Below are 25,250 nucleotides of genomic sequence, written 5' to 3' on the forward strand. Positions count from 1 at the left end.
CTGAATTAAGATGACTTGGTTGGACAGCCAATCTCTGAAAGCCTTTAGAGTGTTCCAGATTGCTCTTAATTCCAGGAGGTTGATCTGCAGACCTTTTTCCTGAAAAGACCAGGCTCCCTGAGTGTGGAGCCCATCTACATGAGCTCCCCACCCCAGGAGAGATGCATCCGTCGTAAGCACCTTCTGTGGCTGAGGAATTTGGAATGGTTGCCCAAAGATCAAATTGGATCGACTCGTCCACCACTGAAGAGAATTCCGAAAGATGGTGGACAGTTGGACTACATCTTCTAAATCCCCTGCAGCTTGAAACTACTGGGAAGCTAGGGTCCATTAAGCTGATCTCATATGTAGATGTGCCATGGGAGATTCATAAACTGTAGAGGCCATGTGCCCCAGAAGTCTCAACATCTGCCAAGCTGTGACCTGCTGGGACGCTCAAACCATGGACACCAGGGACAGAAGGTTGTCCGCCCTTGCCTCGGGAAGATAAGCTTGAGCTGAGTGTTCAACAGGGCTCCAATGAATTCCAATTTTTGGCTGGGGTGAGATGGGATAATTTATGATGAACCCCAGTAGCTCTAGCACCTGAATAGTCATTCACAGGGACTCCAAAGCACCTTCCTTCGAGGTGCTCTTCACCAGTAAGTCAATCGTCGAGATAAGGAAACACATGCACTCCCAGTCTGCGTAGCGACGCTGCGACTACAGCTAGGCATTTCGTAAACACTCTGGGCGCAGATGCCAGGCCAAAAGGCAGTACACAATACTGAAAGTGCTGTGCTCCTAGCCGAAACCAAAAATACTTCCTGTGAGCTGGGAGTATCGCGGTGTGGGTGTAAGCATCCTTTGAAGTCCAGAGACCATAGCCAATCTTTTCCTGAATCATGGGAAGAAGGGTGCCCAGGGAAACCATCCTGAACTTTTCTCAGACTAGAAATTTATTCAGGGCCTTTAGGTCTAGGATGGGACGCACCCCCCCCCCCCCCCCGTTTTCTTTTGCACAAGGAAGTACCTGGAATAGAATCCCAGCTCTTCTTCCCCTAGTGGAACGGGTTTGACCGCTTGGGCCTGTAGAAGGGCGGAGAGTTCCTCTGCAAGTACCTGCTTGTGCTGGGAACTGTAAGAATGAGCTCCCGGTGGACAATTTGGAGGTCTGGATTCCGGATTGAGGGTGTATCCTGACTGGACTATTTGAAGAACCCACCGACCGGAGGTTATGAGAGGCCACCTTTGGTGAAAAAATATTAACCTCCCCACGACCGGCAAAGTCGTCCAGCACGGACACTTTTTCTGAGGCTATGCTGAACTGGAGCCAATCAAAAGCCCATCCCTTGCTTTTGCTGGGGAGCTGCAGAGGCCTTAGGCGCACGCTGTTGACGAGAACGAGCGCACTGGGACTGAGCCTGGATAGGCTGCCGTGAAGTAGAATTGTACCTACGCCTACCATAGGAATAGGGAGCACTCCTCTTCCCTCCAAAAAAACCTCCTAGATGAGGAGGTAGTAGCAGAAGACGCCCGGCGGGAGAGAGAATCCATAGCATCATTGTGCTTTTTGAGCTGGTCAACCAGATTCTCTACTTTTTCACCAAAAAGGTTAACCCCCCCAGCAAGGAACATCCGCCATATGCTGCAGGATCGAATGATCCAGGTCAGAGATACGCAGCCATGAGAGTCTGCGCATCACTATACGTTGGGCAGCTATTCTGGATGCTACATCTAAAGTGTCGAACGTACCCATGGCCAGGAATTTTCGACACGTCTTCTGCTGCCTGACCACCTGACGAAAAGGCTCAGCCTGCTCCGGAGGGAGCACATCAACCAAGCTAGAATTGCCTCACCAAGTTCAACAAGTGAATGCTCGTGAAGAGCTGGTATGTCTGGATTTTGGCAGCGAGCATAGCGGCCTGATACGCCTTCCTCCCAAAAGAGCCCAAGGTTCTACATTCTCTGCCTGGGGGCGCTGAGGCATAGTCTTTAATACTCTTGGCCCTTTTGAGAGCAGAGACCACCACCATGGAATTGTGAGGTAGCTGAGACTTCATCAATCCAGGTTCCCCGTGGATCGAATATTGGGATTCAGTTCTCTTCGGGATCACAGAATTAGACAAAGGGAACGACCAGTTTCGCATAAGGACTTCCTTCAGTACATTATGCAAAGGAGCTGTTGCAGTCTCTCTAGGTGGAGGATAATCCAGAACCTCAAGCATCTCAGCCCTGGGCTCATCCTCAACCTCCATAGAGAAGGGAATAGCCGCAGCCATTTCCCGGACAAAGGAGGTGAAGACAGTCTCTTTTCTTGTGGAGAGGAAGGTTCAGAAGGAATCCCAAAGGACTCGTCAGAACAAAAGTACTTGGGATGCCTCTCTTGTTGGGCTTCTCCCAACGCTTGGGTCCATTTCTTCATACGAAGACACAAATTACAAGCGGCTGGGCTGTGGTTTGGCCCAAGGCACTGGATACACCAAGCATGGGTATCAGTACCTGAGATAGTCCAGTTGCACAGAGTACAACATTTGAAGCCACTGGGTGTCTTCGATGACATGGAAGAAACAACGGCTTCGGTGAAATCAAAAGACATATAGTGCCTGTTAAAAGAAAAAAGGGCACGAGAAAAGGGAGCAAGCTGGCTGCGTTGAAAAACAAAGGAAACTTAAAAAGGGCCAAAATAGTAAAGAAATCTACGGGAGTTTTGTTTTATTTTTTTAAACTATAAACTCTATTACAAATAAGAAAAGAACAAAAAGGCAAAAAAAAGTAGTCAGAAAACTCTTTCCCGGGCCTGCAAAGAGCGGGGGAAAGCTTGACCACACCTCACCGCGGAAAAAAAAATAACCGAGCGGGAACGCTCACGCGATGGGCGGGAAGAGGGCCGCGCATGCGCGGTGTGGGCTGCTCGCACGCCATAAAATTCTGGAAAGGAAAGGTTTTTTTATATTTTGCTTGCAAAATAGCCGTCCGATTCCCTGATTGTTTGAATCATGATAATTTGGTTGGACAGCCGATCTCTGAAAGCCTTGACAGCGTTCCAGATCACTCGGAGCTCCAGAAGGTTGATCTGATCATCTGTTTCCTGTGGGGGGGGGGGAGGGGGGGGGGGACCCAGATCCCCTGGATGTGAAGCCCATCTACATGAGCTCCCCATCCCAGGAGAGTTTTATCCGTCATCAGCACTTTTTGTGGCTGAGGAATTTGGAACGAACGTCCCATGGTCAAATTGGATCGAATCGTCCACCAGTGAAGAAAATGTAGAAAATTGGTGGATAGAAGGATGACATCTTCTAGATTCCCTGTGGCCTGATATCACTCATCTGCTCATCTCATGTGTCATGGGCGTAACATGAAATGTGGAGGCCATGTGCCCCAAGAGTCTCAACATCTGCCGAGCTGTGATTTGCTGTGACACACAAACCTTGGACACTAGGGACAGAAGGTTGTCTGCCCGCGCCTTGGGAAAATAAGCTCGAACCGTTCTCATGTCGAGCAATGCTCCAATGAACTACAATTTCTCAACCAGAGTGAGATGGGACTTGGGATAATTTATTGCAAATCCTAGTAGTTCCAGCACCTGAATAGTCTTCCACATGGACTCCCGAGCACCGATCTCCGAGGTGCTCTTCACTAGCCAATCATCAAGATAAGGGAACACATGCACTCCCAGCCTGCATAGAAACGCTGCAACTACCGCTAGGCATTTTGTGAACACTCTGGAAGCTGACGCTTGGCCAAAGGGCAGCACGCAGTACTGGAAGTGCTGCATTCCCAGCCAAAAATGAAGATACTTCCTGTGAGCTGGAAGTATCGGGATGTGCATATAAGGATCCTTCAAACCCAGAAAGCATAGCCAATCATTTTCTTGAATCATGGGAAGAAGAGTGCCTAGGGAAACCATCCTGATCTTTTCTCAAACTAGGAATTTGTTCAAGGCCCTTAGGTCTAGGATGAGACGCATCCCTCCTATTTTCTCCTGCACAAGGAAGTACCTGGAATAGAATCCCAGCCCTTCTTCCCCTGGTGGAACGGGTTCAACCGCATGGGCCTTTAAAAGGGCGGAGAGTTCCTCTGCAAGTACCTGCCTGTGCAGAGAGCTGAAGGAATGAGCTCTTGGTGGGCAATTTGGAGGTTTCGATTCCACATTGCGGGTGTATCCTAACCAGACTATTTAAAGAACCCACCGATCTGAAGTTATGAGAGGCCACCTTTGGTGAAAAAATATAAGCCTCCCCCCAACCAGCAAGTCGTCCGGCATGGATACTTGTACTGCGGCTTTGCTCACCTGGAGCCAGTCAAAAGCCCATCTCTTGCTTTTGCAGGGCAGCAGCAGGCTGAGTAGGCTGGCAAGCAGCGGGAGTGTACCTACGCCTACGATAGGAGTAGGGAGCACTCCGAGGCTCACCAAAAAACCTCCTAGTAGAGGGGTTGGTACCAGGTGCCCGGTGGGAGAGAGAAGCCATAGCATTTGTGTGCTTCTTGATCTGGTCAACCAGATCTTCCACCTTCTCTCCAAAAAGATTATCCCCCTGGCAAGGAACATCCGCTATCCTCTGCTGGACCAAACGGTCCAGGTCAGAAACACGCAGCCACGAGAGTCTGAGCATTGCTATACCTTGAGCAGATATCCTGGATGCTATATCAAAAGTGTCGTATGAACCCCTGGCCAAATATTTATGATACGCGTTCTGCTGTTTGACCAGCTGGTAAAAGGGTTATGCCTGCTCCGGAGGGAGGGCATCGACCAAAGTCGACAGCTGCCACATCGAGTTCCGCAAGTGGATGCTCCTGAAGAGTCCAAGGTCCAAGGTCCTAGCTTCTCTGCCTGGGAGCACCAAAGTATAGCCTCTAGTACTCTTGGCTCTTTTGAGTGTGAAGTCCACCACCATGGAGCTGTGGGGTAACAGACCTCATCAACCCAGGTTCCCCGTGGATCCGACGTTGGGAATCTGTCTTCCTAGGAATCACGGGGCCAGACAGAAGGGACGCCCAGTTTCACATGAGGACTTTGAGTACCTTATGCAAAGGAGCTTTCATTGCCTCTTTAGGTGGATAGGTGTAGTCCAGGACCTCGAGCATCTCAGTCCTGGGCTCATCCTCCACGTCTAAGGGGAATGGAATGGCCTGAGCCATTTCCCACACAAAAGATGAGAAAGAGAGGCTCTCAGGAGGAGACAGTCTCCTTTCAGGAGGAGAAGAAGGTTCAGAGGGAATCCCAAAGGACTCATCTGAGGAAAAGTACCTGGGATCTTCCTCTGACTCTCACGAGTGTTCCTCCTCGGTTAACAGAGAGCACTTCCCTCAGTGACTTCTGAGACTGGACCAGACCCTTCTCGATACCGGAGACCCGTGAGGCCTTGATGGCGATATTGAGGGGCCGACTCCCACACAGGCTGTGGCAAAGCTTCCTCCAGCGACGTCGATGGGGAGTTGACCTGGGTGGCAGCCGATACCGGAACCGCAAGCAGCACCAAGCTCGGGGACCTTACCACGGGTGGAGGGCCAGATACTGTTGCAGCAGACTGGGCGGTAGGCACACGCACCCCCGACACCGATTGGTGCAGCAGTCCCTCCAGAAGCTCTGGAAGAAAGGCCCTGGATGCGCTCGTCGAGAGCCGCCATCGGCAAAGGCTGCAGGGCCAGTGGAGCAGTCGCTGGCAGAGTCGCCTGGGGTTCTGGAGCAGGAACTGGACTGCTGAGAGGCCGACGCGTCAGCACCTTCTGTATGGAGGGGGAAGAGGTCCTCCCGGCATCGATGCTTCTCAGGTGCTGATTCCTTCGGCGCCCCGGAGCTCTCAGCACCATGGGAGAACGATGTCGGTGCGTCTTAGCCTTTGCTCGATGCACCTCACCGAGGCTCCTCAGTGGAGACGAGGACGATGTCAAATTCCGTCGCTTCAGGGTCGAGTCAAACGATGGACGGTCCCGGAGGGCTTTGCATAGCAGGAGACCTCAATAGAGGAGGAGACACACTCGATGCCTCGTTACTCCCAGCATGTTGTGGCCTCTCAGCAGCCATACCTACCTCCACTCCCAACATCGATGACCTCGGTACCGATGTCGATGCAGACGTCGAAGGACCGGACTGAGCCCTAAACATATTTTCTCTCTGGGCTTCTTGAGCCAGTTGAGTCCTTTTCTTCATTTGAAGACAAAGGGCACAGTGAGCTGGGCTATGGTCAGGCCCAATGCACTGGATACGCCACAAATGGGTACCTGTGTCTGAGATGGTTCGGTTGCATAGAGTACAGCATTTGAAGACACTGGGAGTCTTTGATGACATGGAAGGGAAGACAGCACCGGCTAAATAAAAAGTCACGATTGAGCCAAGAAAAAGGGCACAAAAAGATAAAAGGATCCGGCCGAGCAGCCTAAAAGCGGCCGTACCCTAAAATAAAGGGAACTTGATGCGGAGAAAATAAAACGAAAAAAAAACTAAGGGAATCTTTTTTTTTTTTTAACACTAAGAAAACCAAGGAAAAACTCGGAAGGCACTACCAAAAAACGATCTTTCCTGGGCACACAGAGGAGCCACAGAAAATCACTGCTGCTCCTCGCACGGAAGAAAAAGAACTGAGGAGCGCGGTGGGCAGGAAGACACTCAACGCATGCGCAATTGGAAGCATGGCGCGCTCAGAATACTCCAGCAAACGTTTTTCCTATTTCAAATGCCTGTTCCCGGGCCGGCGCGGATTGCTGACCCACTTGTGCTTGTCCTCGGAGAAAGCGAAGATACTTACCTGTAGCAGGTATTCTCCAAGGACAGCAGGCTGATTGTTCTCACATGTGGGTGACGTCCACGGCAGCCCCAGGTCCTGAAAATCTTCCTAGCAACAAAGCATGCTAGAGCCTTCAAATGCGCGCACCACTCATGTGCGGCCATCTTCCCGCCCGTTGCGCGAGAGTCCCACTTCAGTCAACTTAAGAAGCAAAACCAAGGAAAAGGAACAACTCCAAAGGGGAGGCGGGCGGGTTTGTGAGAACAATCAGCCTGCTGTCCTCAGAGAATACCTGCTACAGGTAAGTATCTTCGCTTTCTCCGAGGACAAGCTGGCTGCTTGTTCTCCCAGTCTCACTCAAAACAATTGGGCCTCACAACGGTGAGTACAGAACAGAGATAGACCTATAAAGAAACATCTAACTGAGAGTGCAGCCTGGAACAGAACAAAAATGGGCCTAGGGGGGGTGGAGTTGGATTCTAAACCCCGAACAGATTCTGCAGCACCGACTGCCCAAACTGACTGTCACGTCGGCTATCCTGCTGAAGGCAGTAATGAGATGTGAATGTGTGGACTGATGACCATGTCGCAGCCTTGCAAATCTCTTCGATAGTGGCTGACTTCAAGTGGGCCACTGACGCTGCCATGGCTTGAACACTATGAGCCGTGACATGACCCTCAAGAGTCAGCCCAGTTTGGGCACAAGTGAAGGAAATGCAATCTGCTAGCCAATTGGAAATGGTGTGTTTCCCGACTGCCACTCCTCCCTTCTGTTGGGGTCCAAAGAAACAAACATTTGGGCGGACTGCCTGAAGGGGCTTGTCCGCTCCACATAGAAGGCCAATGCTCTCTTGCAGTCCAATGTGTGCAACTGACGTTCAGCAGGGCGGGTATGAGGATGGGGAAAAAAATGTTGGCAAGACAATTGACTGGTTCAGATGGAACTCCGACACCACCTTTGGCAAGAACTTAGGATGAGTGCGGAGGACTACTCTGTTATGATGAAATTTAGTATAGGGAGCATGGGCTACCAAGGCTTGAAGCTCACTGACTCTACGAGTTGAAGTAACAGCCACCAAGAAAATGACCTTCCAGGTCAAGTACTTCAGATGGCAGGAATTCACTGGCTCAAAAGGAGGCTTCATCAGCTGGGTGAGAACGACATTGAGATCCCATGACACTGGCGGAGGTTTGACAGGGGGCTTTGACAAAAGCAAACCTCTCATGAATCGAACTAAAGGCTGTCCAGAGATAAGCTTACCCTCCACACGATAATGATAAGCACTAATAGCACTAAGGTGAACCCTTACGGAGTTGGTCTTAAGACCAGACTCGGACAAGTGCAGAAGGTATTCAAGCAGGGTCTGTGTAGGACAAGAACGAGGATCTTGGGCCTTGCTATCACACTAGACGGCAAACCTCCTCCATTTAAAAGAGTAACACCTCTTTGTGGAATCTTTTCTGGAAGCAAGACTCGGGAGACACCCTCAGAAAGACTCAAGGAGGCGACGTCTAAGCCCTCAACATCCAGGCCGTGAGAGCCAGAGACTGGAGGTTGGGATGCAGAAGCTACCCCTTGTTCTGAGTGATGAGGGTTGGAAAACACTCCAAATCTCCACGGTTCTTCGGAGGATAAGTCCAGAAGAGGAGGAAACCAAATCTGACGCGGCCAGAAAGGAGATATCAGAAACATGGTTCCATGGACTTGCCTGAGTTTCAGCAAAGTCTTCCCCACCACAGATATGGGAGGATATGCATACAGAAGGCCCTTCCCCCAATGAAGGAGAAAAGCATCCGACGCTAGTCTGTCGTGGGCCTGAAATCTGGAACAGAAGTGAGGGACCTTGTGATTGATCTGAGTGGCAAAAAGATCCACCGAGGGGGTGCCCCACGCTCAGAAGATCTTGCGGACTACTGCCATGTTCAGTGACCACTCGTGAGGTTGCATGATCCTGCTCAACCTGTCGGCCAGACTGTTTACGCTGGTCAAATACGTGGCCTGGAGGAATATGCCGTGACGGCAAGCCCAAAGCCACATTTGCACAGTTTCCCGACACAGGGGGCGAGATCCGGTGCCCCCCTGCTTGTTGATGTAATACATGGCAACCTGATTGTTCGAATTTGAATGATTTGATTGGACAGCCGATCTCTGAAAGCCTTTAGAGCGTTCTAGACCGCTCACAACTCCAGAAGATTGATCTGAAGACCTGTTTCCTGGAGGGACCAAAGTCCTTGAGTGTGAAGCCCATCTACATGGGCTCCTCACCCCAGGAGAGATGCATCCGTTGTCAGCACTTTTTGCGGCTGAGGAATTTGAAAAGGACGTCCCAAGGTCAAATTGGATCGAATTGTCCACCCTATCAGGGAGTTGTGAAAAGCGGTGGACAACAGGATTGCATCCTCTAGATACCCCGCAGCTTGATACCACTGGGAAGCTAAGGACCATTGAGCTGATCTCATGTGAAGACGGGTCATGGGAGTCACATGAACTGTGGAGGCCATATGGCCCAGAAGCCTCAACATCTGCCAAGCTGTGATCTGCTGAGACGCTCTGGCCAAGGAAACCAGCGACAGACAACTGTCTGCCCTCGCTTCGGGGAGGTAAGCATAAGCCGTCTGCGAGTCCAGCAGGGCTCCTATGATCTCTAGTCTCTGAACCTAAAGAAGGTGGGACTTTGCGTAATTTATGACAAACCCCAGTAGCTCCAGGAGTTGAATAGTCATCTGCATGGACTGTAGAGCTCCTGCCTCCGAAATGTTCTTCTCCAGCCAATTGTCGAGATAACGGAACACATGCACTCCCAGCCTGTGTAGCGATGCTGCAATGACCGCCAGGCATTTGGAGAACACGCGAGGCGCAGAGGTGAGTCCAAACGGCAGTACACAATACTGAAAATGCCGTGTTCCAAGACGGAATCGAAGATACTGCCTGTGAGCTGGCAGTATCGGGATGTGTGTATAAGCATCCTTTAAGTCCAGGGAGCATAGCCAGTTGTTTTTCTGAATCATGGGAAGAAGGGTGCCCTGGGAAAGCATTATGAACTTTTCTCGAATCAGATATTTGTTCAGGGCCCTTAAGATGCATTCCCCCTGCTTTCTTTTGCACAAGGAAGTACCTGGAATAGAATCCCAGCCCTTCTTGCCCTGGTGGCACGGGCTAGACCGCACTGGCGCTGAGAAGAACGGAGAGTTCCTCTGCAAGTACCTGCCTGTGCTGGAAGCTGAAGGACTGAGCTCCCAGTGGGCAATTTGGAGGTTTGAAGATCAAATTGAGGGAGTATTCCCGCCGGACTATTTGAAGAACCCACCGGTCGAAGGTTACAAGAGGCCACCTTTGGTAAAAAAATGCTAACCTCCCCCCCGACCGGTAGATCGTCTGGCACGGACACTGATTGCGGCTATGCTCGCCTGGAGCCAGTCAAAAGCCCATCCCTTGCTTTTGCTGGGGAGCCGCAGGGGCCCGTCGAAGCGCACGCTGTTGACGTAAACGAGCACACTGGGGTTGAGCCTGAGCAGGCTGGCAGCAAGGTGGATTGTACCTACGCTTATGATAAGTATAGGGAGCATTTCTCCTTTCCCTATAAAAACATCTACCTGATGAGGTAAATGCTGAAGGCACCCGGTGGGAGAGTTTGTCGAGTGTGGTTTCCCACTGGTGGAGCTGCTCTAAAACCTGCTCACCCTTCTCACCGAAAATATTATCCCCCCGGCAAGGGACATCCGCAAGCCGCTGCTGGACTCGATTTTCCAGGTCAGAGGCATGCAGCCATGAGAGTCTGCGCATCACTATACCTTGCGCAACGACCTGGATGCCACATCAAGAGTCGTAAGCAACCCTGTACAGGAATGTACGACACGCCTTCAGCTGCCTGACTACCTCCTGAAAAGGCTTGGTCTGCTCCGAAGGGAGCTGATCGACCAAGTCCGAATCCGATACTGGGACTCAACCTTCTTAGGAATGGTGGGATTAGGTAATGGTTTCATCCAGTTCCTGTACAATGTTTGTTTGAGGACATTATGTAGAGGGACAGTGGATGACTCCTTAGGTGGCAAAGGATAGTCCAAGACTTCGAACATCTCGGCCCTGGGCTCATCCTCAGTTACCACCAGGAAGGGAATGGCCGTAGACATTTCCTGGACAAAGAACGAGAAAGACAAACTCTCCGGGGGAGAAAGCTTTCTCTCTGGCGAAGGAGTGGGGTCAGAAGGAAGGCCACAAGACTCATCAGAAGAGAAATATCTTGGGTCTTCCTCTGCCTCCCACAAGGCCTCTCCCTCGGTATCGGACAGGAATTCTCTGACTGCAGTCTGAAGCCAAGCCTGTCTCGACGCCGAGGAGCTATGTCCTCGATGGCGATGTCGAGAAGTCGACTCCCGTGTCGGCAGCGATGAAGCTCCCTTCATCGATGTCGACGGGGAGACAACTTGGCGGGGGAGCCAGCTGCCGCATCTATTGATGGTACCGTAGGCGCAAGCACCCCCGGTACCGGAACAGATGGTCGCAGTAGCCCTTCCAGGAGCCCTGGAAGAATAGCTCGGAGGCGTTTGTCAAGAGTGTCTGTCGAGAAAGGCTGTGGGATCGATGCAGGAGTCAAACCCAGAATCTGCTGAGGACGAGGAGGCGGTACCGGGCTGTCCGGAGACTGGCGCGTCGACACCTCTTGCATGGAGGGTGAGCGGTCCTCCCGGCGTCGACGTTTCAGGGGTACCAAATCCCTCGACGCCCCGGAGCTCTCAGTACCGTGGCGAGAAGGGGACCGAAGACGGTGCTTCTTCGCCTTCACTCGAGACATGTCACCGGTACCCCTCGGTACCGACGAGGATGTGGAATCCACACGCCTCCTCAGGGTCAGGTCCAAAAGGGGTCGGTCCCGATGGGCCTGTACCACAGGAGCCCTCGAGGCAGGTGGAGACCCACTCGATGGCTCACTGCTGCCAGCATGAGATGGTCTCTGGACAGCCATTACCTGCGCTCCTAAGGTCGATGCACTCTCCGGTGCCGACATCGACACCGCCGCTGACCTTGGTACTGCTGTCGACGCCGAAGTACTGGGCAACGCTCCAAACAGACGTTCACGTTGAGCTTGTCTCGATGCCTATGTCTGCTTTTTAAGGCTAAGACACAACTTACACGCATCGGGGCGATGTTGGCCCCAAGGCACTGGATACACCACGCATGAGACTCCCTGGTCGCACCGAGTGCACTTCTTGAAGCCGCTGGCGATCTGCGATGTCATTGACGGAAAAATAGTGGCGGCGAAATAAAAACTAGCGATGGTGCCAAAAGAAGGGCACAAAAAAGGGAGAAAACCCGTACAGGCAGCCAAAAAGGCCGCATACGCAAACGAAAGGAAACTTACTTAGGGATAAACTAAGAAATAAAGGAAAACTTTTTTTTTTTTTTTTTTAAACGGAACAGCTCAAACGTGACCTGAACACGCGAACACGAAGAAAATCGGCAAAAAAGTTGGCATAATGAAGGCTCTTCTCCTGAGGCAACAGAACCGCCGTAAAACAACCGCGCTTGACCGTGGAAAAAAGAACACTGAAGCGGGACTCTCGTGTGACGGGCGGGAAGTGGCCGCCTGCGCGCTCGAAGGCTCTAGCAAGCTTTGTTGCTAGGAAGATTTTCCGAGCCTGGGGCTGCCGTGGACGTCACCCACATGTGAGAACAAGCAGCCTGCTTGTCCTCTGAGAAAGCGAATGATACATACCTGTAGCAGGTGTTCTCCGAGGACAGCAGGCGTCCACGGCAGCCCTCACCAACCGGAACAAAACTTTGCGGGCGGTCCCGCACGCAGGGCACACCCACCGCGCATGCGCGGCTGTCTTCCCGCCCGTGCGCGACCGTTCCCGCTCAGTTGAATGACAAGCAAAATGAGTAAAACGCAACTCCAAAGGGGAGGAGGGAGGGTAGGTGAGAACAATCAGCCTGCTGTCCTCGGAGAACACCTGCCAAAGGTATGTAGCATTCGCTTTCTCCGAGGACAAGCAGGCTGCTTGTTCTCACGACTGGGGTATCCCTAGCTCACAGGCTCACTCAAAACAAGAACCCAGGTCAATTGATCCTCGCAACGGTGAGGGTATAACAGAAATTGACCTACGAAGAACAACTAACTGAGAGTGCAGCCTGACCGGAATAAATTCGGGTCCCGGAGGGTGGAGTTGGATTTAAACCCCAAACAGATTCTGCAGCACCGACTGCCCGAACCGACTGTCGCGTCGGGTATCCTGCTGGAGGCAGTAATGTGATGTGAATGTGTGGACAGATGACCACGTCGCAGCCTTGCAAATCTCTCCAATAGTGGCTGACTTCAGGTGAGCCGACGCTGCCATGGCTCTGACACTATGAGCCGTGACATGACCCTCAAGAGTCAGCCCAGCCTGGGCATAAGTGAAGGAAATGCAATCTGCTAGCCAATTGGAGATGGTGCGTTTCCCGACAGCGACCCCTTCCCTGTTGGGGTCAAAAGAAACAAACAATTGGGCGGTCTGTCTGTGGGGCTATGTCCGCTCCAAATAGAAGGCCAACGCTCGCTTGCAGTCCAATGTGTGCAAATGACGTTCAGCAGGGCGGGTATGCGGTCTGGGAAAGAATGTTGGCAAGACAATTGACTGGTTAAGATGGAACTCCTACACCACCTTTGGCAGGAACTTAGGGTGAGTGCGGAGCACTACTCTGTTATGATGAAATTTAGTATACGGAGCATGACCTACCAGGGCTTGAAGCTCACTGACCCTACGAGCTGAAGTAACTGCCACCAAGAAAATGACCTTCCAGGTCAAGTACTTCAGATGGCAGGAATTCAGTGGCTCAAAAGGAGGTTTCATCAGCTGGGTGAGGACGACGTTGAGATCCCATGACACTGCAGGAGGCTTGACAGGGGGCTTTGACAAAAGCAAGCCTCTCATGAATCGAACGACTAAAGGCTCTCCAGAGATGGCAAGCACTAATCGCACTAAGGTGATTCCTAACTGAGTTGGTCTTGAGGCCAGACTCTGATAAGTGCAGAAGGTATTCAAGCAGGTTCTGTGCAGGGCAAGAACGAGGTTCTAGGGCCTTGCTCTCACACCAAACGACAAACCTCCTCCACTTGAAAAAGTAACTCTTTTTAGTGGAATCCTTCCTAGAGGCAAGCAAGACACGGGAGACACCTTCAGACAGACCCAACGCAGTGAAGTCTACGCCCTCAACATCCAGGCCGTGAGAGCCAGAGACTGAAGGTTGGGGTGCAGAAGCACTCCGTCGTTCTGCGAAATGAGAGTCGGAAAACAGTCCAATCTCCACGGTTCTTCGGAGGACAACTCCAGAAGAGGGAACCAGATCTGGCGGGGCTAAAAAGGCGCTATCAGAATCATGGTGCCGTGGTCTTGCTTGAGCTTCAGTAAGGTCTTCCCCACCAAAGGTATGGGAGGATAAGCATACAGGAGGCCGGTCCCCCAATGGAGGAGAAAGGCATCCGACGCTAGTCTGCCGTGTGCCTGTAGTCTGGAACAGAACAGAGGCAGCTTGTGGTTGGTCTGAGAGGCGAAACGATCCACCGAGGGAGTGCCCCAGTCTCGGAAGATCTTCCGTACCACTCTGGAATGGAGCGACCACTCGTGCGGTTGCATGACTCTGCTCAGTCTGTCGGCCAGACTGTTGTTTACACCTGCCAGGTATGTGGCTTGGAGAAGCATGCCGAACTGGCAGGCCCAATGCCAGATCCCGACGGCTTCCTGACACAGGGGGCGAGATCCGGTGCCCCCCTGCTTGTTGATGTAATACATTGCAACCTGAGTGTCTGTCCGAATTTGGATAATTTGACAGGACAGCCGATCTCTGAAAGCCTTCAGTGCATTCCAGACCGCTCGGAGCTCCAGGAGGTTGATCTGCAGATCCCTTTCCTGGAGGGACCACAGTTCCTGGGTGTGAAGCCCATCGACATGAGCTCCCCACCCCAGGCGAGATGCATCCGTCGTTAGCACTTTCGTGGGCTGTGGAATTTGGAATGGGCGTCCCAGGGTCAAATTGGTGTGAATGGTCCACCAGTGCAGTGAAGTGCGGCAACTGGTGGAGAGGCGGATGACATCTTCTAGATTCCCGGTGGCCTGGCACCACTGGGAAGCTAGGGTCCATTGAGCAGATCTCATGTGAAGACGAGCCATGGGAGTCACATGAACTGTAGAGGCCATATGATCTAGGAGTCTCAACATCTGCCGAGCTGTGACCTGCTGAGACGCTCTGGGAAGCGAGGGACAGGAGGTTGTCGGCCCTCGCTTCGGGAAGAAAGGCCTGAGCCGTCTGAGAATTCAGCAGAGCTCCTATGAATTCCAGAGATTGGACTGGCTGGAGATGGGACTTTGGGTAATTTATCACAAACCCCAGCAGCTCCAGGAGGCGAATAGTGCACTGCATGGACCGAAGAGCTCCTGCCTCCGAGGTGTTCTTGACCAGCCAATCGTCGAGATATGGGAACACGTGCACTCCCAGCTTGCGTAGATACGCCGCGACCACCACGAGCACTTCGTGAACACCCGTGGGGCAGAGGCGAGCCCAAAGGGCAGCACACAATACTGAAAGTGCCGTGTACCCAGGCGGAATCTGAGATACCGTCTGTGAGCTGGCAGTATTGGGATGTGAGTATATGTGTCCTTAAAATCCAGGGAACATAGCCAATCATTTTTCTGAATCATTGGCAGGAGGGTGCCCAAGGAAAGCATCCTGAACTTCTCTTTGACCAGGTATTTGTTCAGGCCTCTCAGGTCTAGGATGGGGCGCATCCCCCCTGTCTTCTTTTCCACAAGGAAGTACCTGGAATAGAATCCCTGCCCTTCCTGCCCGTGTGGCACGGGCTCGACAGCATTGGCGCTGAGAAGGGCGGAGAGTTCCTCTGCAAGCACCTGCTTGTGATGGGAGCTGAAGGATTGGGCTCCCGGAGGACAATTTGGTGGAGGGGAGGCCAAATTCAGGGCGTATCCGCACCGCACTATTAGGAGAACCCACTGGTCGGAAGTTATAAGAGGCCACCTTTGGTGAAAAAGTTTTAACCTCCCTCCGACTGGCAGATCGTCCGGCACGGACACTTTGATGGCGGCTATGTTCCCATGGATCCAGTCAAAAGCCCGTCCCCGGCTTTTGCTGTGGAGGCGCAGGGGGCTGCTTAGGCGCACGCTGTTGACGGGAACGAGCGCGCTGGTGTTGTTCCTGTGCCTGATGAGGCCTTCGGGCCGGCTGGGTGTACCTACGCTTGTTGTAGGCGTAGGGCGCAGCCTGCCTGGCCCAGGAAAAACGTCCACCTGCTGAGGTGTATGCTGAAGGCGCCCGGTGGGAGAGTTTGTCGAGGGCAGTTTCCCGCTGATGTAGTTGGTCCACCAACTGCTCGACTTTCTCACCAAAAATATTATCCCCCCGGCAAGGGACATCAGCCAGCCTCTGCTGGGTGCGGTTGTCCAGGTCAGAGGCACGCAGCCATGAGAGCCTGCGCATCACTATACCTTGGGCCGCAGCACGAGATGCCACATCACAGGTGTCATATATACCCCTGGACAGGAACTTTCTACACACCTTCAGCTGCCTGACCACCTCCTGAAAAGGCCTGGACTGCTCCGGGGGGAGCTTGTCGACCAGGTCCGCCAGTTGCTTCACATTATTCCGCATGTTTATGCTCGTGTAGAGCTGGTAGGACTGGATGCGGGTCACAAGCATTGAAGATTGGTAGGCCTTCCTCCCAAACGAGTCCAGAGTGCGAGACTCCCACCCCGGGGGCGCCGAGGCGGTATCCCTCGAACTCCGTGCCCTCTTGAGAGCAGAATCCACGACCGCCGAGTCATGAGGCAGTTGAGGCCGCATTAACTCTGGGTCCGAGTGGATCCTGTATTGGGACTCCGCTTTCTTGGGGATGGTGGGATTAGATAATGGTCTCAACCAGTTCCAAAGCAGTATCTCTTTGAGGACATTGTGCAACGGTACCGTGGAGGACTCTCTAGGTGGTGATGGATAGTCAAGGACCTCGAGCATCTCAGCCCTCGACTCATCCACAGAGACCACGGGGAAGGGAATGCAAATCGACATATCCCTGATGAAGGAGGCAAAGGAGAGGCTCTCAGGTGGCGAGAGCTTTCTCTCTGGTGAAGGAGTGGGGTCGGAAGGAAGGCCCACAGACTCCTCTGAGGAGAAATATCTGGGGTCCTCCTCCTTCCCCCACGAGGCCTCTTCCTTGGTGTCGGACATGAGCTCTTGTAGCTCAGTCCTCAACCGGGCACGGCTCGACCGAGGCCTCGGTGGCGTCGTCGAGCGGTGGACTCCCGCGCCGGCGGGGATGAAGCTCCCTCCATCGACGTCGACTCCACCTGCGTGGCAGTCGAGACCGGCTGGAGCACGCCGGCGCCTCCATCAACAGCGCCGGCACAGTCTGGCGCATCAGCCCTTCCAGAATCCCTGGAAGGATGGCTCGGAGGCACTCGTCAAGGCCCGCTGTCGGGAAAGGCGAGGGGGCCGGTAGAGGTGCCGGGGCCGGAATCTGCTCGGGTCCAGAAGACGGCACCTAAGTGCTGGCGCCCTGACGCAGCGATACCTCTACTACCGAGGGGCAACGCTCCTCCCGGCGCTGCCGCTTCCTCGGCGTCGAGTCATCTCTGGCCAAGGGGGATCTACCTCCTCGGTACAGCCGAGCACCGATGACGGGCACCGGAAGAAGGCTAAAAAGCACCGTCATCGGTGCTCGGCTGTACCGAGGAGGTAGATCCCCCTTGGCCTCGAGTCCGACAGGGTTCGGTCCCGAGGGCCCTGGGTAGAGGGAGTGACCGGGGCCGATTGCCCACGCGGCCACTCACCCCTGCCATCTCCGGAGGACCGGCGGGCCAACGGACCTGTACTCCTGGGGTCGATGCCGTCGGTGCCGATTTCGTGGACATCATCCGGCCGTCGACACCGATGCCGTCGAAGTCGACGTCGAGGGGCTGGCGCAAGTTCCGAAAAGACGGTCCCGAAGAACTTGCCTTGCCACCTGTGTCCGTTTCCGTAAACCGAGACACAAGGTGCACGTCTTGGTATCGTGCTCCGGCCCGAGGCACTGGAGGCACCAAGCGTGAGTGTCGGTCTGCGAGATATGCCGGCCGCAACGACCACACTTCTTAAATCCACTCGGGACCTTCGAGGACATCGACGGAAAAATCGCGTCGGCAAAGTCAAAGTCGTCGATGGTGGCGGTAAAAATCACACCTCAAAAAATAAAACGACCGCGCGGCCACAAGGCCGCAACAAGGCGCCCCCGCTAAAAGAACGAGGGGAAACAGAGTTTTCCTTTTTTTTTTTTTTTAAACAGAAGAAAAGAAAACGATCAGAGAAAAAAACACGCGTCAAGGCGCGATCCGGTTTCCGGGGCTGACAGAGAGAGAGACGAACACGGCTCTCTCCAGCGCGGAAAAAAAAGACTGAGCGGGAACGGTCGCGCACGGGCGGGAAGACGGCCGCGCATGCGCGGTGGGTGTGCCCTGCGTGCGGGACCGCCCGCAAAGTTTTGTTCCGGTTGGTGGGGGCTGCTGTGGACGTCAACCCCAGTCGTGAGAACAAGCAGCCTGCTTGTCCTCGGAGAATAGAAATTATACAAAGGTAAAAGATCAAAGAACTAAAAGCAGGAAGTCCAGACTGTAAAACTACACAGTAATGTACAGCGCTGCGTAACCCTAGTAGCGCTCTAGAAATGTTAAGTAGTAGTAGTAGTAATGTGCTCCACCAAAAAGACAACTCCTTTTTCATAGTATCATTGACCGAGCTTAGTGGCATATGAAGATTTTTAATCCCAGCTGAGAGTATACAGATCAAACATGGACTAAATATTAAACAACTAGTAAAAAAAGGCCTGTTTCTTAATGCAATGAAACGGGCGCTAGCAAGGCAATCCCCCACCCTCCCTCCCAGTTCAAGGCCTCCCTGCCGGCCTCCCTCCCTGGCTTCCCACCCACCCAGTTCATCAAGACCCCCTCACACCCTTCCCACCAAGTTCGACTCCGCCCTCCCTCCGATTTCAACACCCCTCCCCTCTGCATTACGGACCCCTGGACCCCCCTTCCATGACCCAGTTGACCCCCATTTCCCGCCGAAAACCGTCCCCCGCTGCCGTCGAGTACCTGTGCTGACGGGGGACCCCAACCCCCGGCAGCCGAAGTTCTGTTCTCGTCTGTGCTGGCGCTGCTTTCTGAATGATCTTCTGTTCAAGTTTCTGTGCATGCGTCTGATGTCAGATGCACGCACAGAAACTTGAACAGAAGTTCATTCAGAAAGCAACGCTGTGCAGCCACAGGACTTCGGCTGTCGGGGTTGGGGTCCCCCGTCAGCACAGATACTCGAGGGGGGGGGGGGGGGGGGTCGGTTTTCGGCAGTAAGGGGGGTTCGACAGGGTCGTGGAAGGGGGGTCCAGGGGTCCGTAACGCGGAGGGGGCGGAATCTGAAACTCGGTGGGAGGGGCGTGAGGGGGCCTTGAACGGGATCGGAGGGAGGGAGTGACATGTGTGTGGGGGGGGGGGGGGGGGGGGCTCTGTGTTGCCCCACTCCCTGCCACTTGCTCCGAAGTGGCAGGGAGCGGCACACTGACAGCTGATTCCCAGGCAGGGGGAGGAGTAGGGAAACACGCTCTCCTCCCCTTGCCTTGGAATCAGCTGTCAGTGACATCACTGACATCAGTGTGTTCTAAGCTGCCTAGCAGACAACCTCTGAGGGATCCACGGTCCCAGGCAGGTTAGAACGTTGGAGGTGAGTATTATTATATAGGATCCTTTTTCTTACCAATTCATGTCGGAATCTGGCTGTCTCTTCCTTCTCTTTCTCCTCCCTCTGAATCCTCTCTTCTTCCTCTTGCATCATCTTCTGGGTTTCTCTCTCTGCCATCTTCTTTTCAAACTCCATACGCTCTTTGGCTCGTTTCTCTGTGGCAAGTTCGAAGCTTTCCAGAACTATGGAACCAGAAATGTTCTCTGTTTAGAAACAAATAAGAATATTTGTGCAACTACAAGTAGTTCAAAACACACAATGCACTGAAACTGCATCAAGTAAGTTGTTTCATCTTCACTGTCCTATCGATTCAATTTTCTTTCTGTGGTTTCTTGATGATTTATTACACGCTGCTTTTAAGTGCTATTAAACATATTGCTCTGTGGCAGAGGTTCTCAACCCAGTCAGGGTTTCAGAATATCCATAATGAATACGCATGAGATAAATTTGCATGTACTACCTCAATTCTATGCAAATTTCTCATGTATATTCATTGTGAATATCCTAAAATCTAACAGGCTAGGTGTGTCCCAAGGACTGAGTTAACACTTGCTCTATGGTGAAATCTGGTCTTACCTGCTAATTTCTTCCCAGACCAGTCTAGGCAGCATAATTGCTTACCTAAAATGGGAGTTCTCTGTAGACAGCAGACTCATACAAGCATACTTGTGGTGATGGAATCCAAACATAGCCCCAGAAAAATCACTTCAGAGCCCAGGAAAATACTAAATACTCATTTTTGTCACGCGCAAGGCTTCCCATACTCTTACCCCCTCAGTTCATAGTGTAGCCATCAGAGGTGTCTGCTCAACAGGGGATGGCGGGCAGATTTGTGCATGCTGATCCGGTTATCTGTGGAAAACCACTATTACAGGTAAGCAATTATACTTTCTATGGTAACAAGCAGAATGCATGCCACTATATTTGAGGTGACTCAAGTAGAGGGCTGCACCCCAAATCTGTCATCAGTCGTAAAGGCAACCCAGAGTGCAAGGAGAAATTAGACCTTACCTCCTAATTTAGTTTCCTTTCCGCCCCCTTCATATTGGCACAGGTGGCTAAGCCATCCACTCTGACCAGCAAATGGAGACTGGGAATGACTGGGTTGAGAACCCTTGCTCTATGGTGAAATTTGGTGTTACCAGCAATTGAAATATTAATGTCTAGAGAATGAAGGGTTTCCATCTGTATTCTACATTCAACCATCAGAATTACTACCTCAATTCTATGCAAATCTCTCATGTATATTCCGTGTGGATATCCTAAAATCTAACTGGCTAGGTGTGTCCTGAGGACTGAGTTGAGAACCCTTGCTCTATGGTGAAAGGTGAAATTAGGCCTTACCTGCTAATTTTCTTTCCTCTAGATCCTCCAGACCATTCAAGACGCTTGGGTTATGCACTCCTACCAGCAGAGGGAGACTGAGAACACAAACTTCTTATACAAGTAGCATGTGCAGACCTTCTACTAACCAGTAAAACAGTAACAAAGCAGAGGATCAAAACACCTCCATCTAAACAAAAACACTGAATCCACACTCAGATCTCCTCCCCTTAAGGCGGGGGAATTCAACTGCAGATGGGCACAAACGGTACCACAAACTGACCTTAGTAAAACTCCAGGACCCAATTCACAGGAGCTACTAGAAATATCAGCAACTGAAGTCTAAAGAAATTATCACACTGAACTGTCCGATACACTGGGTGGGCTCTTGAACGGTCTGGAGGATCTAGAGGAAAGAAAATTAGCAGGTAAGGCCTAATTTCACCTTCCTCAGCAATCCTCCAGACCGTTCAAGACGCTTGAGCCGTACCAAACCAGTAAACACATCTAAGGGTGTGACCTGCGAAGCCCAGAGGACAGGACTGCAGCTCCAAAACTGGCATCCTCCCTTGCCTGTACATCCACTCTGTAATGTTTGACAAAAGAATGCAGGGAGGACCACACCGCCGCTCTACAAATGCCCAAGAAGCCGCCATCCCCCTAGTGGAATGTGCCTTGAGCCCCACCGGCACCGTACGGCCATGCAATATGTAAGCCGAAGAGATGGCATCCTTCAACCACCGAGCTATAGATGCCTTAGAAGCAGCCGCTCTCTTCTTGGGCCCCCCATGAAGGACAAATAACCTGTCCAAAGACCTGCATTCCTCCGACCTGCGCAAGTAAACCTTCAACACACTGCGCACATCCAATTTCGCCAAACGACGCTGAGAAGCATCCCCCGTCCGGTCCCCCAAGACCGGCAACGAAATCACCTGATTGACATGAAAGGAGGATACCACCTTAGGCAAAAATGAAGGCACTGGACGCAGCGAAATCTTTTCCTTAGAAAACCATAGAAACAGAGGCCTACATGAAAGTGCCTGAAGTTCTGAAATCCGGCGAGCCGATGAAATAGCTACCAAAAAGACCACCTTCATAGTAAGGTCTTTTATCAAACAAGACTCCAAGGGCTCAAAAGGAGAACCCGCCAAAGAGTCAAGAACAATATTAAGATCCCACTGAGGAACTACCGGCCGCTGAGGAGGACGAAGCAACTTCGCCCCCCTCAAAAAAAAAACAGACCACATCCGGGGAAGACGCAACCGACCTGCCCTGCACCTTACCCCAAAAACACGCCAAAGCAGCCAGCTGCACCTTCAAAGATGACAATGAAAGCTCCTTCTCAAAACCATCCTGCAAGAAATCTAAAATGCACGACACAGAAGCTGTCGAAGGGACACACGCCCGGTCCCCCCACCAATCTTCAAATATGTGCCACACACGCACATAGGCCAAAGACGTCGAACGTTTGCAAGCCTGCAGCATCATCTGAATCACCCGAGGGGAAAACCCTTTCCTTCTCAACCATTCCCTCTCAAGGACCACACCGTAAGAGAGAACCGATCTGTATCCGGAATGACAATTGGACCCTGACACAACAACACCGAGCCCCCCAGCTGCAGAGGCTCACCTTCTAACAAGCGCATCAGATCCCCAAACCACAGCCAACACGGCCAATTCGGAGCCACCAACACCGGACCCGTATGACGTTCTACCCTCTGTAGGACTCGACCTATCAAGTGCCTCGGGGGAATCACGTAGAGGAAAACCCGCTGAAGCCACGGAAGGACCAACGCACTGATCCCTTCCGCTCGCGGATCCTGACGCCGACTGAAGTACCGAGGAACCTGAGCATTCTGTGCTGACGCCATGAGATCCACTACTGGCATTCCCCACTTTAGAACTATCTGGTCAAACACTGACCGGTGCAGAGACCATTCTCCAGGGCCTAACATGTGTCTGCTTAGAAAATCCGCATTCACGTTGCCCACCCCGGCCACATGCGCCGTTGAAATCTGCACTAGATGCCTTTCCACCCAACTCATGAGCAGAGCCGTCTCGATTGCCAACCGCGGACTCTTTGTACCGCCCTGCTGGTTGGCATACGCTTCCGCTGTTGCATTGTTGGACATTACTCTTACCGCCTTTCCAACCATACTTGAGCGAAACGCCAACAGAGCTAGCCGAACCGCCCTCGTCTCCAACCGGTTGATAGACAACTGAGCTTCCTCCGTCGGCCACCGCCCCTGCACGGACCGACCAAGACACTGAGCTCCCCAGCCCAGCAGACTGGCATCCGTTACCAGAATCACCCACTGAGGAGGTTCCAACGGCATGCCCTTTTTCAGATGGGCCAAGCACAGCCACCACTGGAGACTGAGCCGAGGAGCCCCCCTCAATGGCAACCGCAACTCCAAACTGTGTACCTGAGGAGACCACCTGGATAACAGAGCCACCTGAAGCGGACACATATGCGCCCTGGCCCATGGTACTACCTCTATTGTCGCTGCCATGAGGCCCAGAACCCAAAGGTACATTCGAACCCTTGGACTCTGAACGGACATTAACAGCCGGACCTGCTGCTGAAGAGAGGCGATCCGAGAATCCGGCAGAAAAACACGACCCACTGCCATGTCGAACCACACTCCCAAGTACTCCAGACTCTGCGATGGGATCAACTGACTTTTGACTACATTCACTACCCATCCGAGCGATTCCAGAAACGCGACCACCTGAGCCATCGCCGCAACACAGTGAGCCTGAGACTTTGCCCGGATCAACCAGTTGTTCAGATACGGATGCACCAGAATTCCCTGCCTCTGCAAAGCCGCTGCTACCACCACCATTATTTTGGAGAAGGTGCGTGGAGCCGTTGCCAGACCAAAAGGCAGAGCACAGAATTGAAAGTGTCAAACAGCAAAACGAAGGAAACGCTGATGGGCGTCTCGAATCGGCACGTGCAGATATGCTTCCGTGAGATCAGTGACGTGAGAAATTCTCCCTGACGAACAGCCACTATGACCAAGCGCAGAGTCTCCATGCGGAAGGATGGCACCTGAGTCAAAACTGGTCCTCCTTCTTTGGCGAAAACAAAAAAAAAGGGGGGGGAGGGGAAAATAGGCTCTATTCAAACAATGGGGCAGACGCATAGATTAGTTAAAACAATGATTTTTATTGTGAATAGGTGACAACACAGCCGTGTTTCGGCGCCGTAGCACCTTCCTCAGGAGTCTTCTGGAAGTGTTTCAATCTTTGAGGTGATTGGCACACTGGGGAAAAAACACTAAGGGATACACAATCCTTTCTTCCAAAGGAGTATTCAATGGTTAGATGGGTAACACTCAGGAAGATAATGGCAAAAAGATAACAGCATAAAGAAATGCACAGTTCTTCCTTAAGAGCGAGCGAGTGGCAATGCAAAAATCTCAAGAATTAGTGTTTTTTCCCCAGTGTGCCAATCACCGCAAAGATTGAAACGCTTCCGGAAGACTCCTGAGGAAGGTGCTACGGCGCCGAAACACGGCTGTGTTGAGTCACCTAGTCACAATAAAAATCATTGTTTTAACTAATCTATGCGTCTGCCCCATTGTTTGAATAGAGCCTATTTTCCCCTCCCCCCCCCCTTTTTTTTTGTTTTCGCTTTTTTGTCCTGTGGGGATCAAGTGCACCTCCACACTCCGTGTGGTTTTTCTCTGACCTCCTTCTTTGGCACCACAAAGTAAATGGAATAACAACCCCTTCCCAGCTCGTGCCGAGGAACGAGTACCACAGCTCCCAACTGGATTAAGCTTTTAACTTGACTCGAGAGTGACAAGGAGAGGGAAGAAACAGATCCGGCAGCGGGTGCTCGAACTCGAGCGCATAACCATCGCAAACGACCTCCAGCACCCACTGATCTGAAGTAATTTGGGTCCACCCCTGATAAAACAGACGAAGTCGTGCCCCGACCTTCACCAGAGACTGGACCCGCACACCTTCATAAGGAATTACCATTTCCAGCACCTCCAGAGTAGTCCCGACCTCCTCGATGACCCCCTCGAAAAGACTGCGTCCGCTGGAAAAACCGGCTTTTAGAAGGACACACAAATCTGCCCAGCCTGTACCGCCTCGCGTCCTTAAACCGACCTCTAGCCGAACCACCTCGACTAGACGCCTTAGGCTGTAACTCCGGCAACCGTGAGACCTTGGTATCCCCAAGACCACTCATCAGTTTATCCAAGTCCTCTCCAAACAACATAGAACCTTTGAAAGGTAGAACACACAACTTTGCTTTAGAGGCTGCATCTGCCACCCAGCCTCTAAGCCAAAGAGCCCTGTGAGCCATCACCGCCAGAGCCATATTCTTAGCCGAAGCCCTTAGCAAATCATAAAGGGAGTCTGCCAAAAACGAAGACCCCATCTCCAATTTGGCCAGATCCTGAACCAAACCAGTCCCCTCCCTGCCCATCTTCAAATCCTTGCTCAAAGCC

The 25,250-nt window shown here is 52.3% G+C and overlaps 1 protein-coding gene across 2 annotated transcripts in view; it reads right to left on the minus strand.

Annotated features, from left to right (window-relative positions):
• TPX2 (TPX2 microtubule nucleation factor) overlaps positions 1-25,250 on the minus strand; it is a 255,700-nt gene that overhangs the window by 70,720 nt on the left and 159,730 nt on the right. Inside the window, exon 16 of one of the 2 annotated variants that reach the window (XM_030212702.1) lies at positions 19,474-19,640. In XM_030212702.1, coding sequence (XP_030068562.1) covers positions 19,474-19,640 — 167 coding nt within the window. Of the gene's footprint in view, positions 1-19,473; positions 19,662-25,250 lie in introns of both variants that reach the window. The other variant, XM_030212701.1, reaches the window with a different exon arrangement.

The sequence above is a fragment of the Microcaecilia unicolor genome, chromosome 8 (assembly GCF_901765095.1).
Source record: "Microcaecilia unicolor chromosome 8, aMicUni1.1, whole genome shotgun sequence".
NCBI lineage: Eukaryota > Metazoa > Chordata > Amphibia > Gymnophiona > Siphonopidae > Microcaecilia > Microcaecilia unicolor.